The sequence below is a fragment of the Sinocyclocheilus grahami genome, unplaced genomic scaffold, assembly GCF_001515645.1.
Source record: "Sinocyclocheilus grahami isolate Dianchi unplaced genomic scaffold, SAMN03320097.WGS_v1.1 scaffold927.1, whole genome shotgun sequence".
Lineage (NCBI taxonomy): Eukaryota > Metazoa > Chordata > Actinopteri > Cypriniformes > Cyprinidae > Sinocyclocheilus > Sinocyclocheilus grahami.
Window position 1 is genome coordinate 638,716 of NW_015506106.1, and position 18,795 is coordinate 657,510.

Below are 18,795 nucleotides of genomic sequence, written 5' to 3' on the forward strand. Positions count from 1 at the left end.
AAACAGAATCTCCACCAATGACTCTGGAAAGACAAACAAACATAATCCAGCTGAACGGCTCCAGAGTTCGAGAAACATAAGTGTCACGCCTCATGATCCTGAGATCCTGTTTTTCTCGTTTACAGAAGTCACCTGTCTCGAAGTAGGCCTAGGCTACTCACCTTGATCAATATTGAATTACATATCAACAACGTGCTCCGCCTTTTCTATAAGTAGCTTCAGGTAAATTCATGGCTTAGCTTTCATAAAGGCTTCTATGAAATACAAATACACAATGTCAGTTCTATGTTAGAATGCTAAAATACACCACAGACAACACGAAAAACGAAATAAACAAAATAAATAGATAAATTAATAACATATGCAGAAGTCACCAGTAAAGCGTCAGGAGATCTGAGCACTCAACTGTCAAGTAGCTACAGGTAAATTCATTAGCTATAAAGCTCCCCATAAAACACTTCAATATTCCGTACTGTAAATCGATTCATACATGGCGAAACACCTGAGCATTTACTTTCACTCTCTATTTGTGACTCGAGCGATAAACACGTGACGTTACGTGTATTCCCTGACTGAATACGGTGGCTGAGAAGTGCAAAACAAATCACAATTCTGAAAACAAAATAACAAATTACAAACGCAAATGCAAGTCTAAAAAACAAAATAACAATTCAGAAAACATTATAACAAGTCAGAAAACACAATGACAAATCAGACAAACCGGAAGAGGTAGGTATAGTTTGAGACAGCGCCATTGGTTTGGGATTACTCACCGCTGACTGGACGAGACATCTGTCAATCAACGTATACAGGAAAAACCAGCCGAAGAACAGCAGAGTCGTGGTAGAAATTATAAAAAATATAAGAATTAAAAATACGGAGTGTATATTTACATTTAGTTAAAAGTGGCCAAACAATATTAGCTCCAGTGGAGCAGGTGGTTAAGCTCTTGACATTGGCTTTTTGACGCGATCGACCCGGGTTCGATCCCGCCTTTTGCCAAACTTTTTTTTTCTCCCTTTTCAAATCTCGTATTAGCAATGGATTCTATTTACACTAAGTGAAAATAGCAGTATTTTTAACAATATGCTATTTACACTAAATGCAAATACCTATTTACACTATGTTAAAATAGCAGGATTTATATTATCAAGTATACTACTTGTTGCAAATAGTGGCAATTGTCTGCACTTCAGTATTGTAGTACATACCCTAACCCTACCCGATACTTTATTTTCAACTTTTTGATTATTTCCTTAATTTTTATTGAAAATAAATGCCATTACTATGTGATACGAGATTTGAAAAGGGAGAGAAAAAAAGTTTGGCAAAAGGCAGGATTGAACCCAGGTCAATAGGGTCATAAAGACAATGTCAAGCGCTTAACCATCTGCGCCACTGAAGCTGATGTTTTACAACCACTTTTAACTAAATCTAAATATACACTGTATTTTTTATTCCATAGTAAAAGCAATTCATACAATACATTTAAACTGAGCTACTTTAATACCATCTCCAAACTTTCTACCATGACTCTGCTGTTCTTCGGCTGGTTCTTTCTGTATACGTTGATTGACAGATGTCTCGAGTTTGTCTGGGATCATACAGGGTTAATCTAAAACAATTAAGAAAGAGTGAATGTCTCATCACTGCTTTGGCTTCAGAAATGCCATTAAGAGGAATATGATTCAACATTGCAATTATTATTAATTAACTGTGTTCTAAGACAGAAGGAGAAAAGTATGAAACCAGTAAAATAATATGAAGATTTAGGTGAGATCTTTAATAGATCATCATAAAAATTGCTAAATAATACTAATATTTTACAGACAGAAATTTTCAGTGAAATCATTTGCATAATCTTTGTCTCCCTCTGCTGGGAGACATTTAATCTGTAATCAGGCTCTTTATTTTCTCAAAGTCAAACTTCTAAACCTTTTTCTGAGTTTACAGAAGATAAGAAAACATGTTAAAAAGTTATACTGATAAATCATATCATCACATTACGACAAGTTGTCTGTTTTGCACAATGAATTTCTTATTTATGACTTGTTGATTAAAATGAGTGTTTTAGTTTTGTGACTTCTTGTAGTGTATTGAGTGTTACAGCTACATTGTAATCAATATCTAGTGAATCTAAAACAATTCCAACTCGCTAGTGGTGCTTTTCAGCACTGATTTTCATGGGTCATCAATTTATAAAATTGAGTTTTAAAAGATACAGTGACCTCAGGTCCTCTAATAAATCATTGTGTAAATCTGTAATTTAAAAGAACAGACCCACATAAAGATAAAAACAAGATCTCTGTCTGTCTCTTTATCTTCAGTCTCTGTTGATTGTGTGACTGTGTGTCTCTGTAGCGGCTCCTTATTCACCATCGGCTGATCCTGAGGAAACTGATGTCACGTCACATCAGCAGATCCATTTCAGAAAAAACACAACCAGAGATATTAGGATATTCATATTACAGCCAGAGATATGAATGGAAAACTAGTCATAGATTCATAACAGTAAATGATCAACAACTCTCTTTATCACTTACAGCGACACTGTAAGAGATGAAAATATATATTCATAGACGAGAAACATGACAGAATTAAACTCTTATTAAACACAGTTTAATATACAGAAACTAAAGTGGAGCTGAATTATCGAATATTCTCCAGTTTACACACATATGAGGCCTGTTACTGAACTTTAATTTAATTTACTGACAAATTTAAAAAGCTTTAACTAAAAATATACTCACAATAGTATAATGTCTTCAGTTTATAACATGATTCATCATCCTTCAGATCAGAAAGAAACTTCTCTTCTAATTTCTGTTGTTTATTCCCAATCAGATTCAGATGTCTTAGGTGTGAGGGGTTTGATCTCAGAGCTGAAGCCAGAGCAGCACAACCTTCATCTGTGAGACCACAGTAACTCAACCTGAAGAGAACAATGACACAATATGAATTGTAGATGATGTGTCTGTAGTTTGTTATTGACTTCTCAGAGTAGGAGAGGAGATATAATGACAAGCACTGAGCACAAGAATGAGATTTATGCATGTTGATGCTCAATGGTGCAAAAGAAAAGGTGCATAAGTTGCCACTGGGGTGGTACCTTTTCAAAAGGTACTAAAATATACAATTCATATATTAATATGTACTTTAAATAGGGGTGGGTGATGTGGCAAAAATGTCATATGATTTTTTTCAGGAAAATCACAATTCACGATTTTATCACAATTCTTTGTCATGTTGTTGTCTGAGCAGTACAGGCAAACTAATTTCCCCATTTTAAAAACAAAGCCTTACAAGTTAACAAGTTAACAAAATATATTTAAAAAAAAGAATGGCAGACATTTAGGCCAAAGTGGGCATTATTAAAATATAAAAAAATAAAGAACAAAGATACACATTACAAATACACATAACATACAAATAAAACAAACATCGCTTTATTTTTCAGGTACAGTTTGTGTTTTTAGCAGTACATACAAAAAATGAATGAACAAATATAAAAATAAAACGTCTCCAGGTTAGGAATGTAACCATGGTTCCCCAAGGGAACAAGACGCTGCGTCGGGAAACGCTTTGGGGGAACGCCCCCAGCGTGACCATGCTCTGAATCACATATGAAATCAGTGCAATAGATGGGCGAGACATCATGGGCGTGTGACGTTGCGACCAGGAAGCTATAAAAGCACGTGCGGTGGAACCGGCGTCAGCTTCTAGGAATGAAGCAAGCACTCACAGGGATGCCGGAAGTATGGCATTGAGACGCAGCGTCTCATTCCCTCGGGGAACCATGGTTACATTCGTAACCTGGAGACGTTCACCTTCAGGAACTCGAGCTGCGTCGGAAACGCTTTGGGAACGAGTATGCCCACGCGGCCAGACTTACAAATCCCTGCCTAGTGTGGAAGAGCACAGCTAAGGCGAGAGAAAGGAGCCAGGAGTGGCGCAGAATGCAGGAAGGCACCTGACAAAGTAGGCGGGGACATCCTGCAGCATCCCGAAGGCCAACTTCAGAAGGAATGAGTCTTGACCCCTAAAGGAGAGGGGAGATCAGAGGATTCGAGGCTATGAAAAAGCATCCTGATCCACCGCTTAGCATAAGCTTCTCTGGCCAGAGGCCTCAGCCTCAGCGCACCGTGGAGGAAACGTGTAACTAGGGGGTGTCTGCCCACTGACTGGCCACCGACACGTAGACTTAGATCCGCAGACCGTCATTCCCACTTAGATATATCATTTTCAGGTTAGAAAATTATATATCTAACTTCTCATAGCCAGATAAATACCTCATTTAATTCCTCAGAATTAAATGCAGCCAAACAACCAAATTAGTAAACACGGTCTGGTGTGGTAGATTCCCATCAAAAACTGAAAATTATGTAATACACGCGTTGCCTCGGCAGCGCGTGAGCCGCTTGGTCACACAAACAATATCAATCTCCTTGGAGAAAAATAGCTGCAGCAGCGAGCTCTCACTCAGAGGGGGAAGAAACCGCAGTGCGGGCTTCAGAGCCTCAAGAGAGAGCACTGGATCTAGGGAGTGCAGGCGGAGAAAGGGCGAGCCGTCTCTAACCCATCCGCTAGATCCACGTGCGATCCCCGCGATCTGAATCGCCGCCGTGCCTCAGCAATAGCGGGACTGAACCGTGAGCTCGCAAGCACGGACACACTCCTCGGAGCATGCCCAGCGGGAGCGGAGCGTTCAGCGGGGAGAAGCACAATCAGCCCCTTAATCCCTCGAGAGCTGACTCTGCATGCTTCGCTCCCAAGCAGACAACACACAAACTGTGTGTGTCCCCACCCGAAATATAGCGCAGGCAGGGAGGAACACACAGCCTGAATGCCGTCTGCTCTCGCCCAAATGCTTCTTTTTGCTGAAGCTGCATAATGGAGCTTATAAGTGGACAAAAAACATTAAATAAGATTCACAAACAGATAGCGACTGACACACACACAGAGTTCCACCGCACATGCTTTTATAGCTTCTTGGTCGCAACGTCACACGCCCATGACGTCTCGCCCATCTATTGAACTGATTTCATATGTGATTCAGAGAATGGTCACGCTGGGGGCGTTCCCCCAAAGCCTTTCCGACGCAGCTCGAGTTCCTGAAGGGGAACACTATATACACTTCACTGTATAAATTATACATCAATTTTTATTAAAGTTCTTCAGTCAAGAGCAGTGAGTGATATTTCTCTTTGTGTTTTGTTGTTTTATTAACATTAAAAGGATAGTTCACCCAAAAATTCTGCCATTTACTTACTCTCAAAATGTTTTACACCTGAATGAGTTTCTTTCTTCCGTTGAGCATAAAAGTTATTTTGAAGAATGTGGGTAACCAACAGTTGCTGGTCCCCAGTGACTTCCATAGTATTTTTTTCCTACATTGTGCCCTCACTTACGTCATCCACAGGAAAGGCGTTCTATTGTGAACGCGCGTATGACAGTTAGCGGAAGCTAGAGATTACTAAAATTTTAAATATGGATTTTTTTCCTTACAAAAATGCATCGATTCGCTACAGGAGGCCTTTATTCACCCCCCGGAGCTGTGTGGGACACTTTTTATGATGAATGGATGCGCAAAAAATACCCACTCACTGCCATTATAAAGCTTGGAAGAGCCAGGCTATTTTTAATATAACTCCAATTGAATTCGTCTGAAATAAGAAAGTCATATACACCTAGGATGGCTTGAAGGTGAGTAAATCATGGGGTAATTTTCATTTTTGGGTGAACTATCCCTTTAATATATGCTGCTTATATGAGCAATCTGAAAAGAGCACAAAAGAACTGAAACACGAGGCTGAAGTATGTGCCATACTAGATCTCTGCATCAACTGCAATATATACCATGTCCCTGATAAACTCAAGTGCTTTGCTTTCAATAAACAATGCAACAACTGTGGTAAATGGAACCAGCACAAGTTGCAGCACAATTCAGAAACTCTAAGTCTAACCAAGTGAATGAGTTGGACACAAGTCTGGATGCCCCTGAGGACACTTTCTATTGTGAGACAGTGATGATGTTTTTCAGAAAAGTGAAATATTTACAACACTACATCTGAAACATGGGTCTGGCCAATTAAAACAAAGTGGACACAGGTGCCAAATGCAACGTTATATCTGGCCAACAGCTACACCTCATTGTGCCCTCAGCTCACATAAACACTGCTGAAAAAGTGAAACTCATTGCATATGGTGGGCAAACTATCAACACCGAGGGCACCACAATATTAGACTGTGAACAAGGTAAACTCAAATTCCATGTTGTAGATCATAATGTGAGACCACTGCTTGGATTGTAAGACAGCATTGCAATGGGTCTGAGTTAGGACTGCATGTGCATACACTGCAAAACCAAGAACCAGAGGTATGGGAAATCAGTGATCTGTTTGACACCACAGTGCTTGGAAAACTGCCTGTTTTTTATCACATGTGATTAGAGGAGTCAGTAGTGCCCACTGTATGTGCACCCAAGAAAGTGCCCATTGCAATGAAGGAGCTAAGCCATGACTTTCTCGAGATGGCTCTATAAGGATATGCATAGATCCAGTGCATCTCAACAAGGCGCTCCTAAGGCCACATCATCTATTAAAAACTATTGAACAGGTCATAGCTGACAGGCCGGGTGCCAATGTTTTCAGCATCCTCGATGCAAAATGCGTATTTTTGCAAATCCCTTTAGATGAGGCATCATCTAAGCTGACCACATTCATGAGGCCCTTTGGCAGGTACAGATTCTTGTGCATGCCTTACGGGATCTCCACGGGCAGTGAATTATTCCAGCGATCCATAGAACATCACTTTGATGGACAACCATGTCAGATCATGGTAGGTGGCGTCCTAGTCTGGGGGCGCACACTACAGGAACATGATGAGCGATTGAAACAGATACCACAACATCCATGCCTGTAACATGAAATTAAACCCCGAAAAGTGCAAATTTCATATTTCTTCTGTCTCCTATGTTGGCCATCACCTGACTGCTGACGACATTAAACCTGACCATGACAAGACTACAGCTGTCCGCCAAATGCCAAAACCAAAGGACAAACAGGCCCTGCAACGGTTTCTCGGCATGACTAACTACTCATCAAAGTTCATTCCACACTATAGTGACATCACAAGCCCTCTTCTTGAACTGTTAAAACAAGATGCTGAATGGCCATGGCACGACCTGCAGGATACTGCCTTCCAAAAGCTGAATGATGCTGTATCCAGTCCCCCAGTTCTGCAAAACTTTGATGCCACTAAACCCATTGTTCTGACGGATCCTAACATGGACTGGGCACCATATGTCTTCAGCAGGGTGCTCCTGTTGCTTTTGCTTCACGCACTTTAACACCTACTAAATCTTGGTATGCCCAAATTGAAAAGGAAATGTTAGCCTTAGTTTTTGCAACACAGAAGTTTCATGACTTCATCTACGGTAACCCGTCACTGTGGAAATAGGTCACTAACGTCCCATCACAATCTTAAAAAAGCCATCACACACTGCCTCAACACATCTTCAAAGCATGATGCTTAAGCTCCAACATTACAATCATGATGTAATCTACAAATAGGGCAAGGAACTATTTGTCGCTGATGCCCTATCACACGCTCATCTCCCTTCCACTGAGCCTCCTCTTTAGGATGACTTGCTAGAGGTAATGACACCTCGAGTTCTCTCGTCGCAATGGACAGAATCTGATTCCACATGCCAAAGACTTGTTAACACTTGTTAACATAATGCATGGCTAGTCAAGCTCTTTCAAAGAGCTTTCATATGATCTCTGCCATTCTTTGCTACAAGAGAGGAATTTGTTGTTGAGGATGGACTGATCTTTTGTGGACAGAGACTCTGAATACCACCGTAGCTAGAAACTTACTATGTGACTCAGCTACATCAAGGCCATCCAGGTCTGGTGGCCACAAAGCGCAAGGCAAAAGAAACAATATACTGACCCACGATGTATGGTCATATAGAGAGAGCATTTGTAATGCCCTCAAGCCCCATCACTCAAGAGAACCTATGCATCTGCACAATGTTCCTGACATTCCCTGGATGTTAACTGTTGCATACATATATGAATGGCATGGCAAAATATACTTGATTCTAGTAGACTCATTCTCTGGTTGGTTCGTGTTCGTGGAGTGTCACTGTAATTGCAAAAATTAAGAGACACTTTGCAGTCCATGGCAATCCTCAAATGCTCATGACAGACAATGCACGGCAGTTTGAATGCAGTGAATTTTCAGATTTTGCATGTGCATTTCGAGCACATTCGGAGTAGCCCTCTCTACCCGCAGTCTAATGGCCTTGCAGAGCGTACCGTGCGATCCACCAAACATCTGCTGGAGAAGTGCCATAGGGAGGGCAGTGAAATACAGGCTGCTTTACTCCATCTGCAAGAACTTTTCTTCCTGAGCTGAAAGATAGACTGACACCCTCTGTATGCCGTGGTGTCAAGGAAGTGCAGACCAGGAGGAGAAAGGAAAGCAAAGCATACTATGACCGCAATGCCACACCCTTACAACAGGGTCAGACAGTAAGGATGCAGACAACTCGGGGTTTTGATAAACTTGCGGTCAAACAGGGCCCTGCTTCACAACCTAACAGCTATATGGTAACCTCTCAGGGCAGACAGTACACAAGAAATCGATGTCTCCTTCTCCATGAAGGTGCAGAGGAAGGCCCCTTTATAGGCCCCTTTCACCACCTCCACCTCCCACTAACGCCCCCCCCCCCCCCCCCCCCATTTATTTCCAGACAGATCCAGATCTCTCAGGTATGAGGGGTTTGATCTCAGAGCTGAAGCCAGAGCAGCACAACCTTCATCTGTGAGACCACAATACCTCAACCTGTAGAGAACAATGACACACTCTTCACTCTCTCAGATCAGATCAGATCAGTCTGATCTCAAATGTCACAGAGCACAAAACATGATCATAAAATATCTAACTTCTCATTCAAAAAAGATAAACAATATTTCTTAATTGCCCCAATAATCTATATTTTTTAAGTTTGATTTATGCAAAATTTGTTAATGACACTATTCAATCACTATATAGCTAATTATTTTTTACTGTTATTTAAATCTGTACTAATATGTACGCAGTAGTGATTTGTGTGTGATTTTTCACAATTAAAACATTATTTCAAAAAGAAAGATGAACAAACTTCTCAGATTTGACCGAGTTTAAGATCAAAAGATTGAAATGTTGATTGTGTGTTTCAGTGACTCTCAGTCCTGCAGTATTCTGTTACTGAGGAGCAGCTCATGTGTTCAATCATTTCCAGCTCAATCAGCTGAACTCACAGCAGCAGAAAGAGGCTGAACACTTTTAAATATACTTTACATTGAGGTTCATGTCTGAGTCATATATGATCTTACTCTAGTTTCTTCAGGTTACAGTGAGGATCCCCCAGTACTTCAGAGAGCAGATTGACTCCCAAATTTCCTAGTTCATTCCTAGACATATCCAGTTGTCTTAGGTGTGAGGGGTTTGATCTCAGGGCAGAAGCCAAGGCAGCACAACTTTCACCTGTGAGACCACAATCCCACAACCTGTAGAGAACAATGACACACTCTTCACTCTCTTAGTTCAGATCAGATTAGTTTAACAGTGAATCCGCTATTAAAGAGAAAGTACAAACCTAAAGCACAAATCAACAAGTTTGATGGATCATTGGACTGAAGTCAAAAATGTCACAGAGCATAATACAAATCTCATTTAAGAAAGATTTATTAATGTTTTTAAAAGTGAAGTGATTGTTCTTAGTGATACTTACTGAACTGATCTGACTTCTTTAATCACAGGCAGCAGCTTCTGAAAAACTTTAATATTTTCAGCTTTATTGTTTCCTCCAACAAATGTATTAAGATCAAACTCATCCAGTTTATCCTCTGATGTCAACAGCACAAAAGCTACAGCTGACCACTGAGATGAAGAGAGTTTGGCTTTATTTATTGATCCAGATCTCAGATACTGTTGTATTTCCTCCACTAGTGAATGATCACCCAGTTCATTCAGACAGTGGAACAGATTGATGGATTTCTCTGGAGAGTCAATGGTCCTGATCTTCATCTTGATGTACTCAACTGTTTCCTCATTGCTGTCAGAACTGCTTCTTGTCTGTTTTATTAGTCCTTGTAGGAGAATCTGATGAGACTTTACTGACAGACCCAGAAAGAACCGCAGGAAAAGATCCAGATGTCCATTTTCACTCTGTAGAGCCTCATCCACAGCTCTCTGATGCAGAGCAAATAATGAAAAATGTTCTGATGAACCGAGTTGAAACCAGTCCTTAATTTTAGACCACAAACTCTGTTTGGTGATTGCTTCAAACGCATTTATGTTGTTGTTTATACAGGAGAGGTGCACATATAGAGCCGCTAGATGTTCCTGAAGGCTCAGATGAACAAAGCAGAAGACTTTCCCCTGATACAAGCCCAACTCCTCTCTGAAGATCTGAGTGCACAATCCTGAGTACACTGATGCTTCTGTCACATCAATGCCACACTCTCTCAGGTCTTCCTCATAGAAGATAACATTGCCTTTCACAAGCTGCTGAAAAGCCAGTTTCCCCAGTTTGAGGATCATGTCTTCATCCGTCACGTTCTTCTCATAGTCCTTCTCATGTTTGATGTTGGTCTGAAGGATCAGGAAGTGTGTGTACATTTGAGTGAGAGTCTTGGGAATCTCTCCACTCTCTGCTCGACTCAACATCTTCTCTAGAACAGCGGCTGAGATCCAGCAGAACACTGGGATGTGGCACATGATGTCGAGGCTCTTTGATGACTTCAGATGTGAGATGATTCTTTTGGCCAGACCCTGATCTATGATTCTCTTCCTGAAGTATTCCTCCTTCTGTGGCTCATTGAAGCCTCGTACCTCTGTCACTCGATGGACACACTCAGAGGGGACGAGATCAGCTGCTGCTGGTCTGGAGGTGATCCAGATGAGAGCAGAGGGAAGCAGATTCCCCACAATGAGGTTCGTCAGCAGCACGTCCACTGATTTCTTTTTGTTTGCATGCCGTAGAGTCTCATTCCTTTTAAAATGTAAGGGAAGACGACACTCGTCTAGGCCATCAAAAATGAACAATGCTTTATATTTGCCACTGGATATTTCCATTTTGTTTGCTTCAGGGAAAAAGACCTGAAGAAGATCTGAAAGACTGAGTGTTTTGATCTCTCCACTCTCACTCTCTGTGATGTAGAGCTCTGTGTAGATCTCATTCAGGAGTGTTGGGTTTCCCTGCTTTGCTATTCCTTCATACAGACACAGAAACTTCTTCATCAGATTTAATCTAAATGTGTTGATGACTTCATGACTGTAAAATTAAAATACATAATTATTACATGACTTAATAAACACAATGCCTTTTCTGTATTCTGTATCATCATCAAATCATATCTTTTACAGAAATGCTATACCTGAGATCACTCTGCGTATCTCCACTCTTAAAATGTACTGGATGATCCTTAGACCAGTCACTCTTCATAGATACACAGCTGGGCTCTAGTTCTGATCTCTTCTGCTGAAGTGAACTATAACAGAGATTTAAGTTAATGAGAGTGAATTACTGTATAAAAAAATATTAATAAAATAAAAATAACATTCGCTTTAAAGAGCACTTTATATATATTTTTACACTATGCTGATACAAAAACTATAAATTCAACTAAGTGCTCTTATAGATGTGTCACTCTGTGTGTGAGCAAAAATGTAAAAATTTAAGACAACAATAAAAATGGCTATTATGAATAACAATACTAAAAATACACAATATAAAAATTTCAATATCTTTTGTAGAAATGTTACACCTGAGATCAGTCTGTGCATCTCCACTCTTAAAATGCACCGGGTGACCCATAGACCAGTCACTCTTCATAGACACACAGCTGGGCTCTGGTTCTGATCTCATCTGATGAACTGAACTATAACAAAAAGAGATGTAAGTAAACGCTCTGAATTATTCTGTTAAAAAAAATCACATATTAATTTATCCTTAAAAATCACTTTAAAAAGCACTTCAAAGTTTATTTACGCCATACAAAAACTGTAAATTGAACTAAGTGCTCTCATAGATGTGTCTTTGAGTGTAAGAAACAATGTTAATTCAAAGGTGTACAATTTAGTAGGGTAGCTAAGGACATATCCAACGCATATAACCAATATCCAACGAATACTAAATGGTCCCTATAGCAATCATTTTGATCAAACAATTAAATATATGTGTATGTAACCGCTGCACAATGTTTCCATCTAACATGTATGTTGAGGTGCAGCTCATCATATTAATAGAGTTTTTCACTAGTTAGCAGTAAACCGGCTGTCTTTCATCATCTCGTGTTCGAGATCCACCTATGGTCGGGACCCATGGCAATTTCAGGTCGGGAAATCTCACACTCATCCAGGCCATCCTAAACACCCACAACAAATTCTGAAACCACAAACAACCCTATTATTTACATGGCCATCACATAAAAAGGTCTAAATCTTTAGTCTGGGGTCGTGGAAAATAATTAAATGTTGTCTCTTGAACTGCACCTTCACATCCCTTTTCCTTTTCTTCATTTTCCCCAATATCTCTGTCTCTTCCTTTTTTTCTTGTACCTGTCACTTCTTTACCAGCAGGTCTACTGTTATGAACAGAACGGTCTCCACCTTGTTGCAAAATAACCACCTTTTTGCAATTTGTTAGCACAGACTGTTGTTAATTATCTTAAAATGACTTGAATACCCTAGATTTAACAAACCTGTATTTCATACAAATATATTAAAACACATTTTTTAAAGTGCCTAAATGTCAAAATTAGTACATTTATTGAAAAAGCCTAACACTGAACATACTATTGCATTATTAGGCTCTGACTTATAGTAATTTTTGTGTTGCTGTCTGCTCTAGCAATCCGACGGGACTCATGTTCATGGATGAGCTAATGTATTAAAGATTTATTAACGTCGTAGAATGAAGCAGGGTGAGGCGGAAAGCCGTCAAAGCGAAACGAGGCCGCTGAACGAGCGCAACACATGGCTTGAAAGCAACAGAGCTTTTATTATGCCACAGTCGACCGCTTCCGCTTCTTTCAGTCATGCGTATGTGGGGTAAAGCAGATTGGTTTTATCTTAATAGATACATTTGAAAGTTCTGTTATAATGCTACTCTGTGCGGTCGTCACCTGTCTAATAAAACGTATAACATATTAAAGCGTCTTTGGTGTTTTTTGTCTACAAAACAAAACGGGAAATCGAGGGTGTATGACGTCATTGGCAGGCGGCACTAAGGACACAGTCCGTGTCACTAATTGAAGTAGCTTATTTCTCTGGATTTAAATATTATTTGAAACACTTGGGATAATGTAAGTACACAAGTCAGCAAAATATATAAAACTGTTATTGTGGTTTTTGGATATTTAAAAAAAAAAATCTTACATATTGTGCCTTTAATAAAGGCAAAACTACAGTACTGCTGTTTCTGGCCGCTTCCTCTCCTTCATTAAGTCCCGTGCAACGATTACTCTGTTCGAAACTGTGTGACAGAAGCGCAGAACAGACGAGCCGATTCATGATTTATTATTAATTTATTATCGAATGATGATAATGATCACTTTGGAAATTATCACTTTGGTACATCACTTTGGGAAGGCAAAAAAAAAAAAAAACACAGGTCAGCTGCCAGGCCACCGGGAATTCTCCCAGTGCTCCAGATGGCCAGTCCATGCCTGTCCATGTATGCGCTGCTGTTGTCAAGTTGACATTCGCTTCTCGCGATCTCTGCACTAACACAGTTTGGCTGTGTCTTCAGGAGGAAATCTCCCAAGATCAGCCTCTGCCAGATGTGGCAGTCTTCTGTTCAGCCAATGTTAGTTGTGTTTTGCATCCTGAGCTGCCCACGTTCTTGCATTATCTCACCTGCTCCCCTTTCACGGCTGCCTGCAACAGACTTTAATGAGATTTTTGCTGATATGTCGCTCTCTAAATCTGTTGCTCCTCCCAGGAACAGCTCATTATGGGTCTGCCCAGCCACGTGTGGAGCGCTGATTGCCACTAAGGACCCTCAACCCTTCTGCGCGGGCCTTACTGGGCCCACGCCCGGTGGGCCTTACCGGGCATTGGCTGTGCGCTTTTGTCTGTCTAGCCAGACTTGGTGCAATTGGATGCTTCTGCAGCAGAGGTCAGGTATGGATGTCCTTCCCATAGGTGGAACTCTCCACCCGATGTTTCAGTGAACCGGGGTTACGACAGTAACCTATTGTTACCTCACCTGAATGTGTTCATAGATTTGTGTTGGATGTTATCTTTGGAATGAAAATATGGATATTTTATTTGTAAAAATCATAAGTTTTTTGCTTATTTCAGTTAATGTCATAAAACTAGCGAGCCAGTAGTAGTATTGACAGTGTCGTGTAAACATGAGTAAAGACGTGAAAAGAGGAAAAAAACAAACCAAATCAATTGAGTTAGTCATTTACGCTATAACCGCTCCGATTGATTAAAACTTGTGACTTCGATCATTCAGTTCAAACAATTCACTAGCAAACATCAGATCAAAAGAGCCATTCATTTTCGAATTTCGACATTGCTTGTAATGATTTAAGCACGTATAGTGATAGATGACACAGCGTTTTTAAAAACTCTGAATCAGTTAAACCATTGCGTCGCAAAATGATTCACTGTTTCGAAGCGCTCCAATCGGATCTTATATCACGAATCATTTAATTCAGACAGGGACTTCAAAGCGCGAATTGCGAATCATTTGATCTGCGCTTCGAAGTCCCGATCTGAAATGATGGTTTGCTAATCATTATTCAGATCGGGACTACAGATTGTGGATCGCAAATCATTTGATTTAGATCGAAACTTTGGGGCGGTTTCGCAAATCTTTTGATTCAGTTTGGAACTTTGGAGCACGGATCGTGATTCAGATCGGGACTTTGATGCAGGTTCGCGAATCATTCGATTCAAATCAGGACTTCGGAGTGTATATCGCGAATCATTTGATTCAGATCGGGACTTCAGATTCAGATTGGAACTTCGGAGCGCATATCATGAATCATTTTATTTAGATTGGGACATCTGTGTGGGGTCGTGAATCTTTTGATTCAGATCGGGACTTCGGAGCACGTATCGTGAATCTTTTTTTTCTGATTTCCTTTTTTAAACAGTACAAAACATCAAGCCATTAAGGCAGTACAGTTATAAAAACAAAACAAAGAAAAAAGAATGAAAAAATATTCACAAATACAAATCCCTTAAGAAATAATTAACTGTGGTTTTACTATAGTAAAAGTTTTTTTTTGTATAACCATAGTTTTCATGTACTTGTCTTAGGCGATTATATAGTATTATAATAGCATTATATAGTGGTTCAACGCATTATATTGTGGGTTTTTTGAGTCACAGATCAGACCATTTTTTCGGATAAGCAAGAAAAAATATATTTAAAGCACAGAGAATGACAATGCCGTGAAGGGTTTTTGATGTAGGCTAATTTTATGTGTATGTATACGCAACTCGGTATTTCCGCGATGTCTAAAATACGTCTCTTGTGCGCGCTTTGATTGTGTGTGAGAACAGCGCGTGAGTAACGAATTGAGCTCTCTTTAGTTTCTTCTTCTTGTGGTTTAAAATGGCTTGTACGTGTAAATTGGACAATTAATCTGCGAATCACGTGCGTGCCGATCAGTAGGGTCTCATCCGTATGCATTACCGATCAACTGCGATCCGTTTAACTCCTAAAATGTGACAGATCAGCTTTCATTTACTTATTTAACATGAAATTGTCAAATTGCTACGCCACATCAATCGCAGTATTACTTTTTTAAAAACTGCAGTAATTTTTTGTAAGGGCAATCTTTCATTTACTTATTTAAAATGAAATTGTCAAATTGCTACTCCATATCAATCGCATACAAAGAAAAATTCGGAATAATTAAAACAATCATTAACATAAATAAATAACAGTGTCCTATCTATACACATTTTTCCCAGAACTTTCTTGCGACCCGGTAGCAATTCGGGTTGCGACCCGGTTGTTGGGGACCTCTGGTCTAGATTAACGTTGAATAATGAAAAGAGAGGTTTAGAGCCATTTTTTTGTTTATGTATGTGAAATTTAGCTAGCAGGATATACAAATTAAGTTATATGTTCCCATATTCTCTTTCGAGTAGTCAAACAATCCAAAGAAAACATCTTTAAAACTGAATGAAAATTCACTTACAAAATAAAATTGGATGAACATTAAAAAATCTGACCAAAATTTATCTGTGTGGGTACATTGCCAAAACAAGTAAATGACATCTTCCTCAGAAGAACAACAAAAACAGCAACTCACTTCAATGTCTGACTTAAATTATAATTATGTCCGTACGCTTTTTGTGAAATGTGGATTCATTTATTAATCTGTTGCTTGACCTCTTATATTTCAGGAGAGAACTATAGTTTCCAAAGTTTCACTTATGATTTTCAAGGACGTAGTAGGGATGCTATGACATGTCCCTACCAATATGCAGCAGCTACTAAATTGTCCCTAGCAATAATTTTGATCAAACAATTAAATGTCTGTTGTCTGCAGTTATGTCCCCACCAATCCCAAAATCAAACCTACGCCCTTCGTTAATATTTAAGATAAAATTACAATACCTAGAATGAATACCATAATACCATAAATAATAATATAAAAACACCTTAATATAAAAATGTCAATAGCAATAAATGTTACACCTGGGATTAGTCTGTGTATCTCCACTCTTAAAATGTACCGGGTGACCCATAGACCAGTCACTCTTCATAGACACACAGCTGGGCTCTGGTTCTGATCTCTTCTGCTGAAAGGAACTATAACAGAAAATATTGAATCCTTTATCATAATGATCATTTTATTTTAAGGTCTTAAATAAATGGTGTCACTTTTAACCTAAAACAAAACGCCCACAAAACATGATAGAGACTGCCATATTCTACTACCATTTAAGTACCTGCATCGTGGAGAAAAATCTTCATCTCTAGATGCTTGTGTGTCATCCATGATAGAGATGAACAGCTGAAACAGAATCTCATCTCCAATGACTCAGGATGGAAATGACAAACAAACACATTCTGCTGAACGGATCCTGAGAGTCAGAGGAACAGGAGCATGAGACACGGTGTTCACTCAAATACATAAAGTCAGTCGTATATTAACACAAATGCTAAAATGAACCACAGACATCACGAAATGGTAATGAAACAACACATAAAAAATCTCAAAGAACTAATAAGTCCGTCAGAGAAACATATTAAAGCGGAAGTCACCTGTAATAGCTGTTTCGAGAACTCAGCAGCACTCACCTTGACTAACATTTGATAACATACAGATTTAGGCTATACAAATCCTCTCATTTTCTCTCAAGTAGCTACAGGTCAATTCATTATAAAGGTACACTATGATACTCCGTATTGTAAAGAATCGATTCTTAAAAGGCGAAACATCAACTCTGAACATTTATTTCACTTTCTATTTGTGCAGCGAGCGATGATGACATCACGCCACGCGCGATCTCAAGTGCTTGAAGTGTTTGAACCCTAGCCTACTAATTTATCAGCACGGAACAGATGAACCATTTCTGTCTTTGTTTAGCTCATCTTTTTGAGTCCTTTTGTTTTTAGTTTGATAGATTCGATTCACATACAGTAAATCATTATTTAAAAATCAAGTTTTATATCACTGTTTATTTTTGTAATTCTTTGTTCACGTCTTAACTAGGAGGCTTTCCATTAAAGCATGTTGTTAAATAAATGCAAGAATACAAATATGTAAATGTTAGATTAAAGTAGGCTGCAATAGTCCTGCTGCTCCCACAAAATGAAAGAAAGACAGCTCTACAATCTTGTGACATTTCATAGCTACTTTATTTAAACAATACATTTAAAACACAGCTTTATTTGAACAACCTAAAAACTTTTGCTTTATCAGAATCTAAGATTATTTATTTGAGCGACTGCACAGATGATAGTGACCCCATGTGTGAGGCTCCTCATTACTATGTGTTTGGATGTGCTTGTTTAAGTGGCTTTTTTTTTTAACTAAACTCTGCAGGACACTGGCCCTCCAGGGCCGAGTTTGGTGACCCCTGGTCTAGACTATGGGTCAAACTCTGCACTGCCTCTTGCCTCTAGAGGCGTGGCTACATGTATCGCCCACAACTACTCTCATTAGCTCGGTCACAGCAATCACAAACTGGCAAGTTCATTTACGGATGTGAGTGCAGTAAGCCCCTTACAAAGCAGCAGTTCATGATTAAAATCACTGTCAGCAGCATCTCATTGCTCAGGGCAGCTGTCATACATGTACCTGCTGTCTCAGTGCTGCTGTCTGCTCGAGGACTTCTGTCTTTCCCCTTCTTTTTACCCATGGTTTATAGAAGAGCACCTGAATGGGGTTTAAACATGGCATGTATATTAACAGCACATACAGTCATTGTTGGGGACTGCCCCACTGAATGCCGGTTAATAATTATTGACCGCTGCAGAACTCTTGTCAGGGAGTCGAGTCATTATATTGAGCTTGACCGTTTATTGCACAAGATTTGACCATATACACATGTTAGTGTATTTGAGGTAGTTTCTGAAATAAATAAAACAACAGATATAAATATTCATTGTTCAAATATAACCAATGACTCAACATCACAAATTCTCTAATAAACAACTTTGTAAAGTGCACTGATATATAGATTTTAAACTGAGAAATATATCAGCAATATCTCTGAGAGAATAACAATCTGCATAGTAAGATTACAAACAATGAAATATAA

General features: G+C 39.4%; 1 protein-coding gene and 2 long non-coding RNA genes across 3 annotated transcripts in view; all 3 read right to left on the reverse strand.

Annotated features, from left to right (window-relative positions):
* Positions 1-17,331, reverse strand: part of LOC107564371 (protein NLRC3-like) — a 38,030-nt gene extending 20,699 nt beyond the window's left edge. Inside the window, exons 1-4 of the mRNA XM_016249435.1 lie at positions 17,294-17,331; positions 16,978-17,068; positions 16,724-16,837; positions 11,818-11,933 (exon numbers count right to left, since the gene is read on the reverse strand). Coding sequence (XP_016104921.1) covers positions 11,818-11,933; positions 16,724-16,837; positions 16,978-17,027 — 280 coding nt within the window. The 5' untranslated portion in view covers positions 17,028-17,068; positions 17,294-17,331. The remainder of the gene's footprint in view (positions 1-11,817; positions 11,934-16,723; positions 16,838-16,977; positions 17,069-17,293) is intronic.
* On the reverse strand, positions 1,996-8,891 carry LOC107564375 (uncharacterized). The gene is made up of 3 exons (XR_001606219.1): positions 8,851-8,891; positions 2,751-2,932; positions 1,996-2,397 (listed from the first exon to the last, which is right to left on the reverse strand). It is a non-coding gene; the product is annotated as an uncharacterized lncRNA (long non-coding RNA).
* Positions 17,332-18,225: 894 nt separating the features above from the next.
* LOC107564374 (uncharacterized) overlaps positions 18,226-18,795 on the reverse strand; it is a 5,813-nt gene continuing 5,243 nt past the window's right edge. Inside the window, exons 2-3 of the long non-coding RNA XR_001606218.1 lie at positions 18,333-18,410; positions 18,226-18,256 (exon numbers count right to left, since the gene is read on the reverse strand). This is a non-coding gene — a long non-coding RNA (uncharacterized lncRNA). The remainder of the gene's footprint in view (positions 18,257-18,332; positions 18,411-18,795) is intronic.